An 18,269-nucleotide genomic window follows, 5' to 3' on the forward strand; every position below is an offset into this window, starting at 1 on the left:
CCTTCCCAATTTTGAACCATGCAGTGTTGCCCTGTTCTGTTCTGACGACTGCCTCTTGGTCCAAGTATAGGTTTTGCATTAGCACGATTAAATGTTCTGGGTTTCCCATTCTTCTCAGAGTCAGCCACAGTTTGTTATGATCCACACAGTCAAATGCCTTTGGGACCCTTGGTCTACAACAAGTTCTGATGAGGGAAGAACACTCAGAAAATGAGAGTGAGAATGTGCTTTGAATTTTGTCATCAGTGTTACTAAATGGTACATGGGAAAACTACTGTTGTTGTTCTTATGTGCCATTGAGTTGCCTGCAAATCATAGAGACCCTATGTACAATAGTTCTGTTGTATACTGTATACTGTGTAATGCCCTATCCTGAGCCATTCTCACTGACTCTGACACACCTACCCCTATTACCCCAGATACCATGTCAATCCCTTTCATCCGCCGTCTTCCTCTCCTGCACTGTCCCTCCACCCTTCCAAGCATGATGTCTTTCTCCAAGGACTGGTCCCTTCTGGTCAAGTTCCCAAAGTATGAGAGAAGGAGCTTCAAAAGCCTAGCCTCCAAGGAAGAACTTGGTTTCACCTTCTCAAAGGCAGACTTTGTTCTCTTCCCAGTCCATGGTATGTTCAATCCTCTTCTCCAGCACCACAACTCAAAGGCATTGATTCTTCTTCTATGATCCTTAGTCATTGTCCAGCTTTCTGATGCTTAGCAAGTAATTACGAAAACCATGGCTTGGATCAGGTGCACCTTAATCCCTAGATTGACATCATTACTCTTTAGCACTTTGGAAAGGCCCCTGACAACAGACTTACCGAGTGCAATTCGTCTTTTGATTTCTTGACTGCTGGTGCCAAGAATGTTGTTTGTGGAACCAACTAAGTGGAAATTGATAACAACCTCAGTCTCTTCTCCCTCCATCTATCTGGCCCAGTGGTGAGAATCTTTGTCTTCTTGATGTTGAGCTTCAATTTATACTGAAGACTACAGTCCTTGACCTTCTGCAGCAAATGTTTCTGGTCCTTCTTAGTTTCAGCAACAAGGCTGTGTCATCTGCATAACGCAGGTTGTTGATGTGTCTTCCTCAAATCCTGATGCCACTTTCCTTCACATAAAGCCCAGCTTCCTGAATGATCTGTTACCACATAGAGATTGAAAAGATATGGAGAATAGAAACAGGATATCCCTGATATACTCCTTTCCTGATTTTAACCATGCAGTGTTTCCTTACTCTGTTCTGAGGACTGCTTCCTGGTCTGAGCAAAGGTTTCGTAAGAGCACAATCGAGTGTTCTCGGATCTCCATTCTTCTCAAGGTCAGCCACAATGTGCTGTGATCCACACCACTAAGTGTCTTTGCACACACATGCACAGAACTTCTTCTTCACCTACTCACCCTCCCTTACTGATCCATTGCTGTAGAGTCAGAACTGACTCATAGCTGACCCTCTACTGGCTTTTCAAGGCTATAAGTCACACAGGAGGAGACTGGCAATCTTTACCCTTACCCGCTGCTGGGGGATTTGAACTGCTAGAGAGGGGCTGCCGTTGGGTAATTAGTGATACCGTACCGAGTACCCCACTGGAGTGTCCATGCTGAAGCAGTGGAAGGCGAGCAGATTTTCAGGCTAAAGCCAGCCTTTTGGAGTTGCAATCAAGTCTCCTTTTATCTTTCAGACTTTGAAAGCTCAGAGAGGTGAAGTCGAGCCTGCACGTTCTCTTGAGGTGCCAGTTGAAAGAGCACCCATTCATGCTTGGGCCAAGATCTTCAGAAAAGAGAAGGCAACTTTCCCCCGAAAGCCAACCATGTAGGACCTCAGCGTCTGCAAACGGCCTCTGGCCCCTGGTGCAGCTGCCTGCCCACTGGACTTGACTGTGCAGCCTTTGCCTTACGGCTTTAGCTGGGGGTCCTGGAGAGAGTCTGCATGTGAGGCTGTGGCTGTTCTGGGACAAAGAGTAACAAAAATGTACTTAGTGCAAGCCACCACCCCTGGAATGTTCATGCTCTTCACGAATAGACTGGGAAACTGTATTGAATCCCCCCAGAGAAAGGTATTACGTGCTGTGATTTACTGACTGATAATTGCTATTATGTGTGTCCCTGTGAGATGTCCTTTCTGGAGCAGGTTCTCAGACAGAGCGTTTATAAGGTGGTTACTAATAGTCTCCCCTTAGGTGCTGTGAGTGAAATGAAAGGGAAACAAAAAAAATATAAAGGGAAAAAAAACCCAACAAGATGAAAAAAGAATCTTCCAGAAGCAAGAATGATGTGTTCAGGGAACTCGGAGTAGAGCTCTGGAAAGGAATGGCTGGTTTGTAGAAGTGCTTGGTCCAGTGTCAAGGACACACTGCAGAGTACCAGGAAGGGTGTGGAAGCAAAGTCCAATACAGTGAACTTGACTGTGTGGTTTCAAAGTGCCAGAAGACACACGCTGTTACTGTGGAAGATGAACAGGGTGTGGGTCCACAGGAAGGTTAATTTACTTGTGCAAATGGCAAGAGACTCGGAGGAAATGGCTATTTGGGCGGAGCAGTGGGTAAAGGTCTTGGCTGCTAACTGAAAGATAGATGACTTGAACCCGTCAGCCAGGCTGAGGGAGCAAGCCAGGAGCGTCTGCTTCTGTAAAGATTTGCAGCCCTGGAAGCGCAGTGAGCAAGCTCTACTCTGTCCTGTAACATGACGATGAGCCCAAGTCCAGTGGTTGGAAAAGGACAGTGGATGCAGGCTGTGCCCCGTCAGGGTCTTCTGCCCTGAGAAGTGGAGCCAGCTTCGGGCTTGGGGTTCAGGCCTTATAAACGTCCTTCATGCCTGGACTCTCCATGTCAGCTTTTTCGTATTCACCACCCCCTCCTGCCTTCCCACGCCCTCCTCCGATAGCTGGTGCTGAATCTGACTGCTGAGCAGGAGGAACCAGGGGAGGAGGAGTTGATGTTGGGGGCAAAGCTCATTGGGAGGAAGTGCTGGTGACATCTGCAGGGGAGGGTGTCGTGGTCAGGGATGGAATGGCCAGGGGCCAGCAATAGCTAGAGCTGTGGAAATGCATATCCCTCTGAGACCTGCAGGGACATTTCAGTCAGAAATTGGACAATGTCTGAAATTTCCACGATTATATAGTGTGCCAGTTATGGACAGATTGCCTCTCAGGTCCATACTCACCCTTTTTTGCATTCCTTTTGATAACTTCTTTTGCCTTTGGCTTGATGTTAAGCTCTTGGTATTTGAAATACTAGTGCTTTACTTGATAACAGTGCATCTAAATTCCAAAATCAATCTCCACAATAGTCTACGTGTTTCCTATTCCCAAAGGGGCCCTTTAGGGTAGTGAGAGAAGATCTTCACTCTGAAACCTCCAGCATCCTTTTTCAGCAGGAAGTAGCTAAGAGAATATGCCGTCCCCTTTTCCTTATGAATCAGAGTCAAGTCTCTCTCAGGGAGGAATGATAGGGAATGGCAAAGGACACACTGACCAAGGAGATTAATCAGAACTGGTTTTGACAAGCACTGTGGCAATGGGACAATTAAAACAGACTTTCAAGGGGGGAAAAAAAAAGAGAAACGAACGGGGGGAGGAGGTAGAGAAAATAGTGCAACGATGAATGAATGGAAACCCAAAAGCTCTGTAAATGTTCATGAAAATTAATAAAACTTAATAAAAAAATGATAAACAAAAAAAGAAATACTAGTGCTTCGATTTTTCAGCATCATAGTAGCACGCAAGCCACCAGAGTAGAGAAACTGATCGACAATTGTGGCAGAGATCATGCCGATGGCGCAGGCTAGGAGAAGTTGTTCAGAGTCTGTTGTTCATAGGGCGGTGGTTGTTGTTGTTATGTGCATCGAGTTCATTATGACTCATAGTGACCCCTAGACAATGGCTCCAAACCTTGCCATTTCCTGAGCTAACCTAAGCATCTCTGACATGCCTGACCCCATTACCACAGCCACTGTGTCAGGCCGTCTCATCCAGGGTCTTCCTCTTCTGCGATGACACTCCCCCCTTCCAAGCAGGATGTCTGTCTCCTAGGACCGGTCTCTCCTGGTGATATGGCCAAAGAATGTGAGAAGGAGCTTCAAAATTCTTGCCTCCAAAGAGCAAACTGGTTTCACCCTCTCTAGGGTGGATCTGTTTATTCTCTTGGCTGTGGTATGTTCCATCCTCTTCTTCCGCGCCCCAACTCAAAGGCATCATTTCTTCTGTCCTCCTCATTCATTACCCAACTCTCAGATGCATAGCAATCAACTGAGACAACCATGGCCTGGTTCAGATGCATTGTAGTCAGATTTGCTAACGGCATCTAACAACAACTGCAGTGCAACACCTGTGAGCAGCCTTCTCCACACCCCGGCGGGGTACCTTCACATTGACTATGACTCACGGTGACCCCACGTGTGTCAGAGTGGAGCGGTGATCCCCAGCTCTCTCCACTGGCTGACTTTTGACAGTGGAGCCCTAGACCTTAGGGAGCTCCTGGTGCCACAGCCAGTAAGAGGCTGAGCTAACCCAAAAGTTGTGCCTCCCTTGTCATTCAAGCCCACTAGCTGTTCTGAGAGAGAACTGATCAGCTATTAGCATAATTATGTGCCAGTTGAATGGTAATGAGGTTGATTTTTTTTTTTTTTAGTTCTTCAGAAGAGACTTGAACCTCCAACCTTTGAATAATCAAGGGCTTACTTCACTCTCCTTCCTTTCCAGGCTGGCCCACCCTGGCTTCTCCATCATTCCCGGACCACAGCTGTGCCCTTCCTGCTGAGTCTGGATCTCTGGCCTGGAAGAGGATGGTCTTGCTCGGATCTTGAGATAGTGACGGTTCCTCACGCTTTTCCCTGCTCCTCCTGTTTGTATTCTTCCTGCTCCTTATCTGTCGATTCCTTAGAACTCAAACCCCGGTTAGAGCTAATAATTTTTTCTATTAAATATTCTGTGCTTACATTACGGTGTGGTTTCTGCCTTCTGATTGGACTTAGACTCATTAAAAGAGGATGGGGCCTGGGGCTGATTACTTGGGTGCCCAGGGAAAGAGTCCCCAGGAGACTAGAGGAACTGGAGACATCAGGGTTTACGCGGTCTTAGGCTGAACTCTCTGGAGAAGCAAAGCCAGTGAATATCATAAAGGGAGAGAAGATCTCTCTCTATTTTTATTTTATTTCCATTCATTCATTATTGCACTTTTCTCTCTGCCCACCCCTCTCACCCCAAGTTCACTCTTCTCTTTGAAAAGTAAAAGAAAAATTCTTTCATTGTTATGTTACACAATCCCTCCCCCAGGTCCACTCCACTCTGCAGCCTTCACTCTAGACTCCTGTCATGACAAAAATACCTAATCACACATCCCTTTTAAACAGTTCTCTCCCTCGTCTGTTTCAATGCAGTATTCATTATTTATCCCCTCTTTCTCGGTCTCCTCTCAACTCTGATGTCAGTCCCATTTTACAACAGTGGCCCTTTGCAGTATTTATTCCTTTGTGGCTGAGATACTTCACTCAGCATAATGTCCTCCAGGGTCACCCGTTTTGAATAATATTCATGAGTTTCTTGTTTTTCAATGCAGCGTAGTATTCCATTGTGTGAATATACCACAGCTTCTCTATGCATTTGTTTGTTGATGGGCTCTTAGGTTGTTTCCAGCTCTTTGCTGTTGTGAACAAAGCCACGATAAACATGGGAATGCATATATCTGCTTGGGTGGCAGTTATGGTTTCTTTGGGGTATATTAGACATGTATTTGTACAGGTTTATACAATGACTTTTTTGTGTGTGTGTGTGTGCATGTACCGTCAAATCAGATCTGACTGGTACAGGAGGAAAATTGTCCCTCCTTCTCTGGCAGAGTATCTGGTGGATTCGAACCGTCTACCTTTGGGATTGCAGTACAGCTTCTTGCCACTAGGCCACCAGAGCTCCCCTGAATCTATTGTTGTTAAGTGACGTCAAGTCATAGATGATTCATAGCGACCCTATGAACAAAAGACCTGAACACGTGTATAGCTTTCATTGTTCCTCCCAGTTCACAGGGTTTCTTGAGGCAAGCTATCTCAGAAGTGGATGCCACTCCTCCTTGGATGCCACTCCTCCTTCCAAGCTTTTTTAATTCGGGAGCTCCATCAAACACTGTCCACCATGGGTAACCATTCCTGCATTTAACACATCAGTGTCACAGTGTTTAGCATCACAGAAACCAAGTTACCTCTGAACATATTACTTCTGTCATCTTGTTATGTACCTTAGAGTGAGGAATAGAAATAAACAGTGTAACAAAGTGTGAGAACTGCAGTACAGGAAGCAGGCTGGGCACACGGAGGGGCGCACTAATCCCCTGAAGCACGCGGCGGTGGAAGTTGCGTGAGGCTCCTCATTGGAGATGACTGTTGAGTCCGGAGGGTGAGGGGGTGAGCTGCAGAAGAGATGCCTGCCCAGGGACAGCCTGTGCATACTAAGGGGAGGAGGCAGGCCCAAGGGAGCGATGTGGTGGGATGAGACAGTCACTCCTTCAGCAAGGACTGCTCCTGCCTGTGGCCGCCAGGGTGGAGAGTTGGGTCTTCCTGGCCACAGCCACCTAGGGGGTTGCTTCTAAACTGTGGGAGTGTGAGGGGAAATCTGATGCTCTCTGTCTTGCAGACTGTTGGTAGCTTTGAGGATTCCCCCTTCTACATTTTTTCCAGTCTCCTGCTTTCTAGAGCAGAGCTGATCAAGAACTCAAGAACTTGGTGCCTGAAGTCACCATTTATGCCTTTGTTTGCCTCCCACTCTGGTGGCTTAATAGTAAGGAGTAGCGCTGCCACCTCAAAGCCCTGAGACTCGAATCCACCCCCTGATCCATAGGAGAATGATGGGCAATCTCCCTCTGAAAATCCAGTGGAGGGTCTGCTAGGAGTCAAGTGTGAGGTGTGGTTTGTGTTTGTGGTTTTGGCTTTTTTTTTTTTTTCCCCTTCCTACTGGCTGGCCAGTTTCCCACTGGGTGAAGCAAGGGTCCCAGTAAGACACGGACCCCTCAAAGGAAAGGATGACTTTGCTGAATGTCCCTCACACACGCAGGGCCCTCTGGGTGATCCCACCCCTAAGTCCTTTCACCCTTTTCCCCTCACTAGGGTCTGAGAGATGGCCAAGCCTTTCAGTCCTTTCTCATTTTTTTTTTTAAACTTATTTTATTCTGCTTTACTTACAAATTCCATATTCCTTGTCTTCCACACCGGATCTTTCCCATTTCTTTAACTTACCCCTCCCTCCACCCATCAAATTGTGTGACCCTATGATTAGCTCCCACCCATCCGCACCCCTGTGCTCCCGGTGACCCCTTCGCCCTCGGACGCCTCCATCCTCAGGCACGTTTTACGAGTTAACTATTTCTACAATAATGGTCTTTACAGTATTTGTCCTTATGGGACTGAGTTAGTTCACTAAGCATAATGCTCTCCAGTCCCTCCCAAGTCTCATTTACATCCAGAGTTATTTCCCCTAATAAATTCCTTCCAAGGTTACGGTTACTGGCTGCCCTGGCGCCTGCTCCTTGGAGGCCTCACAGCTGACGCACCAAGGACGTCTGCGTTCCTTTCCTCCTCCGTGCCTGGGGCTACCTTTGGGGACAGGTCAGTGGCTCCGCACCCCCAGGCTCCTAGCAGCCTTTGCTCTGACTTCTGTGCATCCTCCCTCATCTCCACCAAATCCCTTGGGTTCTGGAGTAAACCTGGCCTGGGTCCCAATCCCACCGTCCCCTCTGCCTTTCAGCCACCTCCGCTTTACTCCTTCCACTCAGAACTACTTTTACTTTCTGGTGTTGGCAGCAGGACAAAGATGAGTAGTGTCCTGAGTCTTGCTAGAGACATGTGTCCGGCATTTCTTGGTGCCACGGAGTGTCTGTGCTCTGCCGTCAATTCACAGAGGGTAGGGAAGGGGCTTGGTCGCGTTTGCAGCCCTTAGTGGGCGTTTTCTGGCGGCTCCTTGATCCGGCCTTGGCAGGAGTGGATCGTCCCAAAGCAAGTCCCGGGAGAAGCCCAAGAGCAGAAGGCCCCACAGTGCGGGCTCGGCGGGCGGCCCGGGATTGGCGCGTGGCGGGCGCCGGGGTGGGTGTGCGCGGTGAGTGCCGGGGGTGGGGCAAGGGCGGGGTGACGGGAGGAAGGGGCCGCCCCGACAGAGCTGCCGCCGAAGCCACGAGCCGAGCCGCCGGGGGCGCAAGGGCCGGGTGGCTGGAGCAGCGGCCGCGCCGGGCGGATCGCGCAGAGCCGGGCACGCTGTCGACTCGCCGGGCGGAGCGCGCACAGCCGTGCCGCTTCCAGCTCGCCGGGCGCGGGCGCAGTAGCCGCGCGGAGCCCCAGCAGCCAGGTGAGTGACGGCGCTGGTACAAAGGCGCGCGGAGGCGTCGTGCGCTCTGGTCGGGGTCGCGGAGCCGGTGGGGGTCCCGGTCCTGGAGGCATCGGGCTCGGGCGCGCGCTCCCCTCGGCACCCTCCCCGCCACGGCCGCGTCCGCGGAGAAAGTTGCCACTTCCCGGGCTCTGTCCCGCCGCGTCCGGATCTTAGGGGCCCGGCGGCGCCCTGGCTGCGAGTTGTGGGGTTGCGGGACACGCGCCCGGGGTGCTTTCTTTTTCTCAGCGCGCGGCGGGACCGGGGAGGAAAGTCCTGTGAAGCTCGGAGCACACCGGGGGGACCCTCCGTGGGCTCCCGGGGCGTCTCAGGGAGCAGGCGACGCCCAGGCTGCGGGGAGGACTCGGTCTGTTCAAGAGCTGCGCGCTCGGGGCGCCCCCGGCCGGCCACCGTGGTGAGGGGCGCAGGACTCCCGGGGCGGGGACGAGGGGCGACTCGGGCGGAGGAACAGCCTTGCCAGCGCCCCGCTGCGCGTCTGGGACCGGCAGGTCTGCTGGGGTGGTTGTCGCTCCGTGCGCCCCGGGGGTCGGCGTCACTGGACAGTCCTACGGTGACAGCCGCCTGCAGGTAGAGAAGGAATACTGCTAAAATGCTTTTTCTCTTTAAGAAACTTAATCTTGATGGCTTCCCAGGCCTGCTCTCGTCCGTTTTGTTTTTCTAAATAGAGAAAAGACTGTTTCATTGGGGGCTGGGGAAGGCTACTTCTGAAGGTAATGGCACTTTCCTCGCTGGTGGTGGCATCTGGTGGTCAGGTTCCCTGCGGGGTGAGAAGACTGTGGTAGAGAGTTTGGGGTCCTCTCCTCATAGCTCTTCGCTCCCGTGCAGCCGACATCCTGATTTTAAACGCTAACACCTGGCTTTCACCACCTTCCTTTCAACTAGACTAAAGTCAGCTGGGGAAGGGGTAAGTCCCTCCAGTTATCTGGCAGGTGTCGACCACGTGCTGCCAGTATTTCAGATCTAGGCTCTTCATAAAAGTGCCCACTGCCAGCCTCACAGGTTGGAATGGCAGCGAGATCTTATGTGCCTGAGCTCTCTGAAGTGTTTCCTGATGATTTCCCTTTTTATGTTTTAAAAATGGAGCATCAGCTGGTGTCATTCCCAAACCAGTTAGTTTCCTATCGAACTTTATAGGATAAGAATTTGGAGATTTTGTCATGAATGAATGTTAAATAAACAGACAACAAAAGCAAAAAAAATAGCGCATGGTTTTGTTATTGTTGTTTACAGTTGCAAAATTCAAATAAAGCAAATTTATTGCCAAGGATGCGATTCCGACTTGAAGTGACCTTATAGGACAGAGTTGAGCTATTCTGTGGGATTTCCAAGGGAGCTCTCGTGGCTTAGCGGTTTGGAGTTACTCTGCCAATCCAAAGGCACACGGTTTGAATCCACCAGCTGCTCCTTTGGCAGCCTCCTCCCTGGAGATTTACTGCCTCCGAAAACCCACCGGGGTGGGGGTGGGGGGTCAGCTATGAATCACTTCTGACTTGATTGATACACAACCACAACATAGGTTGTCCACCACTGTAAATCTTTCCCAAGTAGATTGTGGAGCATGTTCAAACCAGTGATTTTTCAGTTTCTAGCCAAGAGCTTAGCCACAAGTGGCAGAATATACCCCGGATGATCTGAGGGTGGGTTTCAGCACCTTTGAATGCTGTAGAAGAACCTTCAGAATCCAGTTCTTCCTTTCCAGCCTGCCTACTGCCTCTTCCCCAGGCTACCCCACACCCTTCTTCCCTCCGTCACACACACACACACACACGCGCTCTCTCTTCTCTCTCTCATTCACTCTCTCTCATAGCTTTCTCTATTCATATGAAACCATTTCCAAGTTGTCCTTTGCAGGCCATAATCCAGAATGGATGCACATTCCTCTCACACGGGGCTTCCTCTGCTCCCCTTGATTACACATGTATTCTTAATGTGTCAGTCAGGTGCCTCCTTTGGAAAGCTCACCCTCCCCTTTTCTGTCTCCAGAACTGGTTCTGTAGTCAGAGCCTAGGTAGAATGCAGTTTTATTTGCACATCTGTCTGTGGGTTGGAAATCAACTTCACTCTCTATATTCTGCGCCCCGGTGCACTTCTGTCTGCTGGGAGGGACCCCCTTGTCCCATTCACTCACGGGCACATGGGCAGATGGTGACTCTGCCTCCTTTTTTCTCTCCTGCCATCCTCAGCATCCGTTGCAGTGACTGACAGTAAGGTTCCTGGAATGTGTGAGGGATGAAAGGTGTTCTTTCAGCGAGAACTCTGCCTGAAGCTGTTTTCCATGCAGGGCAGCACATGGGCTTGTGCTTAGGTTTTCTTGGTCCTAAATTGGGTGGTTGAAGTGATTTTTAGATGTCGTCTTGGTTACTTGGGAGACTGGGTGGGTGTGACTTCGTGGGTGGCAGTAGGGATCTGTCCCAGCGTGTAGTGGCCCCTCCAACTGTGGCTGTTCGGGGCGCTGGGGTTTCCCCTAGAGAGAACCGGATACACATGATGGAGAAAGAATCTCATAGGCACGTGTGCTGGGATTAGTGGACTAGGGCAAAATGCTGTTTCTGAAACAGTAATTTGTTGTCGTTGTTAAGTGATGTCGAATCGACTATGATTCATAGCAACCCTGTGAACAACAGGTCTGAACCTCGTCCCATCCTGTGCCATCCCATCATTCCTATGCTGCACAGGTCCACTGCAGTTCGAGTCCCTGTGTCAGCCCATCTTTTCAGGGTCTTCTCTCTTTCTCTGACCCTTCTACCTTTTCCAGCATGCTGACTTTCTTTAAGGACTAGTTCCTCCTGATAATAGACCCTTGTTAGACGAGATGAAGTTTCACAATCCTTGTTTCAAAGGAGCGCTCTGATTGTTCGTTCGTTTTTTTGGTTTTTTTTTTTGCTGAGTACAGTGCACTTTATTGATGGTACATGACAAGATGGGCTCTCCAAGCCCCTCCCCCCTCTTTCGGGGGAATTGGATAGAAACTCTTGTCAAGGATGTGAGATTCTCAGTTTCTCACTGTGTGGGAGGATCGAGTTGGGGCAAGGCTCTTATTCTTTGGAGGCCATGTGAACCATCAGGTCAACCACCCAGTTGCTGTAGCCAAATTCATGGTCATACCAGGAAATGAGTTTGACAAAGTGGTCGTTCAGAGCAATGCCAGCCTCAGCATCAAAAGTGGAAGAGTGGGTGTCACTGTTAAAGTCACAGGAGACAACCTGGTCTTCAGTGTATCTCAGGATGCCCTTGAGGGGCCCTTCTGATGTCTGCTTTGCTACTTTCTTGATGTCACCATTTTTGGCAGCTTTCTCCAGTCGGCAGGTCAGCTCCACTACTGACACATTAGGGGTGGGGACACGAAAAGCCATGCCGGTAAGTTTCCCATTCAGTTCAGGGATGACCTTACCTATGGCCTTGGCAGCACCAGTAGATGCAGGGATGATGTTCTGGGCAGCTCCATGGGTATCATGCCACAGCTTTCCAGAGGGGCCATCCACAGTCTTCTGGATGACAGTGATGGCATGGACTGTAGTCATGAGTCCCTCTACAATGTTGAAATGTTCATGGATGCCCTTGCCCAGGGGAATCAAGCGGTTGGTGGTGCAGGAGGCATTGCTGACAATCTTGAGAGAGTTGTCATGCTTTTCATGGTTCACGCCCATCACAAACATGGGGTTATCGGCAGAAGGAGCAGAGATCATTACCCGTTTGGCACCACCCTTAAAGTGAGCCCCAGCCTTCTCCAAGGTTGTGAAGACACCAGTGGACTCCACAACATACTCAGCACCAGCATCACCCCACTTGATGTTGGCGGGATCTCGCTCCTGGGAGATAGTGATAACTTTCCCATTGACGACCAGCTTCCCATTCTCAGCCTTGACAGTGCCGTTGACCTTGCCATGGATGGAATAATATTGGAACATATAGACCATGTAGTTGAGGTCAGTGAAGGGATCATTGATGGTGACAGCATCTACTTTGCCAGAGTTAAAAGCAGCCCTGGTGACCAGACGCCCGATGCGGCCAAATCTGTGTACTCTGACCTTCACCATCGTGTCTCAGGGATGCGGCTGAAGCTGCACGAGAAGAGAGGGCAGTCTGGATCGACGAGGAGCAGAGAGCCTGATTGTTCTTTCTTGAAGACAGATTTGTTCTTTTGGCAGTCTGTGCTGTATTCAACACTCTTCTCCAACACAACTCAAAGGCATTGATTCTTCTGTCATCCTTATTCATTGTCCTACTTTCAGATATGTAGGAAGCAATTGAAAAAAGCCCCATGGCTTGGATCTGGCACACCTTAGTCTTGAAACTGACATCTTTGCTCTTTAGAACTCAGTGAAGGTCCTTGACACCAACAGTGTTGATTGTGGAACCAAGCAAGCTGAAGTTATCAACAGTTTCAGTCTCTTCTCTGTCCATCATGAAGCTGCCAATTGGCCCAGTGGTGAGAATCTTTTGTCTTCTTGATGTTGAACTTCAATATTGAAGACTACTACGGTCCTTGACCTTCTACAGAAAATGCCTCATGTTTCAGCAGGCAAGGTTGTGTCATCTCCATAATTCAGGTTGTTGATGAGTCTTCCTCCTATCCTGATGCCACCTTCCTCCTCATGAAGTCCAGCTTCCTGAATGATCTGTTCTGCATATAGATTGGAGAGTGTGGATACAGGATTACATCCCTGATACACACCTTTCTTGATCCTGAACCATGTGTTGTTTCCCTGCTTTATTCTGCTTCCTGGTCCAAGTAGAGGCTTCATATGAGCACAATTAAGTGTTCAGGGATCCCCATTTTTCTCAAGATTAGCCACACAATCTGTTTGATCGACACACTCAAATGTCTTTGCCTAGTCAATGAAATGTAGAAAAATATTCTGATATTCTCTGCTTTCATCTGTGATCCATCTAAGGTTGGCTGTGATGTCCCTAGTGTCACAGCCTCTTCTAAACCCAGCCTGCATGTCTGGCAGTTCTCTGCTGATGTACTATTCCAGTCGTCTCTGGATAATCTTCAATAGAATCTTGCTTGTGTGTGGTATTAGTGATATTGTTCGATAATTTCCACATTCTCAGGTGCCCTTTTTTTGGAATGGGAATAAATAGGGATCTCTTCCTGTCAGCCGGCCTGGTGATTGTCTTGTAAAATTTTTTGTGCAACTTCATGAACATATCCAGGGCAGCTTCTGTTTGCTGAAATATGTCAGTTGGTATTCCATCAGTTCCTGGAGCCTTGTTTTTTGACAATTCCTTCAGAGCAGTTTGAATTCCATTTATCAACATGTTGTTATGTGTCATCTAGTCACTCACAACTCATTGTGACCCTGTGTACAAAAGCCCTGAAACCTGCTCTGTCCTGTGCCAACTTTACTGTCTCTGGCGCGCCTACCCTCATTTCCCCAGTCACTGCATCAATCCCTTGATGATCTCCCTCTCTGTCTCTGTACCTCCTCCCTTCCCTCCTTGCAACATGCCCACTGTATGTCAGACGAAGCCTCAGAATCCTTGCCTCCAAGGAGCAGCCTGGCTTCACCCTTTCTAAGACAACCTGTTTGTTCTTCTTCTGGCAGTCCATAGGATATTCAGCACTCTTCTCCAGCACCATAGCTCAGAGGCATCATTTCTCTATCATCCCTAGTCATTGTCCAACACTCTGATACATAGCAAGCAATTGCAAAGTCTGTGGCCTGGATTAGGGACATCTTAGTCTCCAGACGGACATTGTTACTCCTCAGTACTCTGGAGAGGTCCCCGACAGCTGACTTTCCCCACTGCAATTCGTCTTTTGATTTCCTGGCTGCTGGTACCAAGAGTGTTGACTGTGGAGCCAAGCAAACTGAAGCTGTTAACAATCTCAGTCTCTGCACCATCTACCATGATGCTGCCAGTCGGCCTAGTGGTATGAATCTTTGTTTTTTTGATGTTGAGCTTCAGTCCATATTGAAAGCTGCAGTCTTAGACCTTCTGCAGCAAAGTGCTTCAGGTCCTCCTCAGTTTCAGCAAGCAGGATTGTGTCATCTGCATAACGCAGGCTGTAAATGAATCTTCCTCCAATCCTGATTCACATTCCTCTTCATACAGCCCAGCCTCCTAGGTAATCTGTTCTGCATATAGATTGAAAAGGTATGAAGATGGAATACATCCCTGGCGTACATCCTTCCTGATTTTGAACCATGAAGTGTCTCCTTGCTTTGAACACCATAGGTTTCTTTATTTTCAACTTTTGCATTCCAGTAACCACTTATTATTACTGCATCTTGATTGTATACTTGATAAATTTCAGACTGTAAAATACAGTTGTTATTAGTATTGTTGTGTACTGTTGAGTTGGAAGCCATCCACAGCTGACCCTCTGGTGTGTTTTCAGAGGCAGGTAACTGCTTGGGAGGAGACTTCTCAGCCTGCAGAGCAGCCGGTGGATTCAAACTGCTGGCCTTTGGGATGGTAGCACGGCTTCTTACCACCAGGCCACCAGAGCTTCCTGAAGATGGGGAAATCCTCAATTTCTACCATCTTTCCTTGATTGGTGCATGTATTCAGTAATACTTGTAATACTTGTATGCGTATGGATAGTACCCTGTCACTCACAGCTTTGTACTTGAGGTTAGAACTTGAAGTGTTCTTCTCAACAATTTATCCTAAAGTGACAGAGAGCAGAGTTAAACTAAGAAAGGAAGAAAAGGGACTTCTGGTTTGATTCATTTAGGTTAGTTGTGCTAGGAGATAAGGATTGAAGATCCCAATTTATTTAGGGAAAAAAATCTTTTTTTCCATGTAGGAGTTACTTGCATTTTAAGTTGATACAAAAGTCTTTAAAGTTCTCTAAAATGTCTGTGTACTATCTTTAGAAACAAACCCTGATTATTGTTGTTGCCATTGAGTTGACCCTGAGATGACCCCACGTGGGCAGAGTAGAACCGTCTGTGATAAAGTATCCAAGACCATGGCTTTCAGGAGCAGATCACCAGCGCTTATTTCCGACACACTTTTGGGTGCCTTTGAATTCTCAGCCTCTCAGTTCACAATTCAGGGCTTTACCACTGGTGCCATCTACTCCTGAGACTGTGTGGGGGTGATCTGGAGGTATTTTTCAAACTCTAATAAGTATATGTGCCATTTCACAGGAATATAGAAACTTGTGGTTTAAAAAAAACCTCCCATTTGTAGATAGCAAAAGGACTTTAGAGTTACGTGGAATTCTTCAATCTCTAGAGTTGTAAGTGTGGGAGTCGCTTTAGAGAACGTATTGGCCAGTGTTCCCCTTTTGGGGGGAAGGAAGGGGAATACCAGAGATAAGCCCAGAAGAGCCCCAGCAGCCTGGGTAGAGCAGATGACGCAACCTTGCTTGTGGAACGTGAACAGGACTTGAAAATCTTATTGAATAAGAACAAAGAATACAGCCTTCAGTGTGGACATATCTAAAAATAAAAAAAAAACAAACCAACCCAGTAATCTTCACAGCTTGAGCAATAGTAACGGCATGAAAAATGGAGAAAAAGACTGAAATTGTCCTGGATTGACTTTGATTCGCAACACCCAGGAAAGTGAAAATCAAGAACTCCAAAGTCATGTGGCCTTGGGCAGATCTGCCAGGGACCTACCTCTTCAAAGTGCTAAAGAGCTGATACACTGTTTTACAAACGAAAATGTGCGTCACCTAAGCCATGATGAGTTCAATATGCATGTGAGAAAAAGTAATAAACAGTAAGGAAGACCAAAGAAGAATTGATGCCTTTGAGTTGTAGGTGAAGAGAATGGATAGACTAGGGACTGGCAAAAGACGGAACAGGTTTGTTCATTTGGGAGAAGTACAGTGGGGATGTCTTTAGAAGCCGAGATGCTAAGACTTCATCTCACATTCTTCAGGCATCCTGTTAGGAGGTTCTGATCATTGAAAAACTGGAGGGTCAGCGAGAAACAGCAAGTCCTGCAATGAGATGGATGAAATGGTGAGTTTGAGCTCACAGAGATCACAAACACGGGGCAGGATTGGGCTGGGCTTAGTTCTTTCTTATGCCATGGTGTTTTTATGACTGAGCACCGTCTTGAAATCCCCTAACAATAACAACAACAACATCATCATCATCATGCTGGACCATGGCCAGAATGAACGCTTGGATTTCCTTGCTACTTTTTCAAGAGCCTAAAAGCATTCTTTCTCTTCTGTAGTTGGCTGGAGCTGGGCAGTCTTGAAGTTTGAGATAAAAATCTCAAGATTTCAAGGTTAGAGAAGATTGGCAGCACCCAGCACACTGCCCGGTGTAGCGAGGGCACGTGTTGCATAGTCACTGAGTGAAGGGGTCAGTGAATAAGCCCGCTGATAAATAGCTGACTTATTTAAAGCACTTATTAATGCACTGTTATAGTTCAAAGGAAACTCCTTTGGAGCCTATTACAATGGAATTTGGTCAGGTGTTTTTATTCCCCAAGAGAAGTAAAAAGTATTAGATCAACATAATAGAAGGATCTTTAGAAACAGAATCATATATTTAGAAATACTGACATGTTGTTAAGTGCCATTGAGTCACCTGTGACTAATAGTGACCCTATGTACAACAGCCCTAAGCCCTGCTCTATCCTGTGCCAGTCTCACTGTCTCGGACACACCCACCTGCCATACTGCCAGTCACTGAATCAGTTAATCTCATTGAGAGTCTTCCTCTCCTGCGCTGTCCCTTCACCCTCTCAAGCATGACATCCTTCTCCAAGGACTGGTCCCTCCTTGTAACATGTCCAAAGTAGTACAAAGCGTAGCCCAGTTTCACCCTCTCCAGGACAAACCTGTTTGTTCTCCTAGCAGCCCATGGTGTATTCAGTACTCTTCTTCAACACCACAGTGTAAAGGCATCAATTCTCCTATCTCTAGTCATTGTCCAGCTCTCTGATGCATATAGCAAGTGATTGCAAAGACCATGGCCTGTGATCAGGTGCACCTTAGTCTCCAGACTGACATAGTTGCTCTTGAGTACTTTAGAGAGGTCTCTGACAGCAGACTTCCCCCAATTCAATACATCTTTTAATTTCCTGGCTACTGATTCCAAAAGTGTTGATTGTGGAACCAAGCGAACTGAAGCTGTTAACAATCTCAGTCTCTTCACCATCTATCATAATGCTGCCAGTTGGCCCAGTGGTGAGAATCTTTGTTTTCTTGGTGTTGAGCTTCAATCATTATTGAAGGCTGCAGTCCTTGACCCTCTGCAGCAAGTGCTTCATGTCCTCCTCAGTTTCAGCAAGCAGGGTTGTGTCATCTGCATAATACAGATTGTTGATGAATCTTCCTCCAATCCTGACGTCACATTTCTCCTCATAGAGCCCAGCCTCCCAGATAATCTGCTCTGCGTATAAATTTAAAAGATATGGTGATAGGACACATTCTGAACATACAGTTCCTTGAGGCTTGAATTTGTTCTTCAGTTCCTTCAGCTTAAGAAATGCTGAGCGAGTTTGGCTTCTTTGATTTTCTGACTCCAGCTCTTTGTACATTTCATTATAATACTTTGTCTTCCTGCGCTGCCCTCAAGGAACTGAAGAACAAATTTAAGCATCCTTAAGGATGCTTTGGGAAGAATAGTAAATGACTCAGGGACCAATGAAGGAAGTTTTTTTCTTTTTCTTTTTGGAGAGGGGAGTGAACTGGTGAGAAGGGGTGGGCAGGGAGAAAAGTGCAGCAACGAATGAATGGAAATCCAAAACCGCTGTAAATGTTTATTAAAATTAATAATAATAAAAAAAACAAGATGGAAAGAGTCATTGTGTCAAAAGGAATTGTCTTCCTGAGGGATTTACAGCCTGGGAAATCCACTGGAGGGTCAGCTGTGAGTCAGAGGTGACGTGATGGCAGTGAGTGTGTGGTGTGCTGTCACTCCAGAGTTAGACTGTTCGAGCCCACTACATAGATTCTTTGGGAGGAAGACAGACACTCTCCTCT

The 18,269-nt window shown here is 47.8% G+C and overlaps 2 protein-coding genes across 2 annotated transcripts in view; one reads left to right on the forward strand and one right to left on the reverse strand.

Annotated features, from left to right (window-relative positions):
* TIAM2 (T-cell lymphoma invasion and metastasis 2) overlaps positions 1-18,269 on the forward strand; it is a 537,146-nt gene that overhangs the window by 192,242 nt on the left and 326,635 nt on the right. The gene's annotated exons all lie outside the window — the stretch shown is intronic.
* LOC102853271 (WAS/WASL-interacting protein family member 2-like) lies at positions 7,874-11,880 on the reverse strand. The gene is made up of 2 exons (XM_006882809.1): positions 11,464-11,880; positions 7,874-8,920 (listed from the first exon to the last, which is right to left on the reverse strand). Exons 1-2 carry the CDS (start codon positions 11,878-11,880, stop codon positions 7,874-7,876), a joined length of 1,464 nt encoding a protein of 487 aa, XP_006882871.1.

The sequence above is a fragment of the Elephantulus edwardii genome, unplaced genomic scaffold, assembly GCF_000299155.1.
Source record: "Elephantulus edwardii isolate Elephantulus edwardi_28Jun2011 unplaced genomic scaffold, EleEdw1.0 scaffold00024, whole genome shotgun sequence".
Lineage (NCBI taxonomy): Eukaryota > Metazoa > Chordata > Mammalia > Macroscelidea > Macroscelididae > Elephantulus > Elephantulus edwardii.

Coding starts and splice junctions, on each gene's coding strand:
- LOC102853271 (XM_006882809.1), bottom strand. CDS start 11,880: ATGACTACAGTCCATGCCATCACTGTCATCCAGAAGACTGTGGATGGC. Junction 8,921..11,463: donor TTGTCAAACTCATTTCCTGG/TATGACCATGAA, acceptor CTCTACCTGCAG/GCGGCTGTCACCGTAGGACT.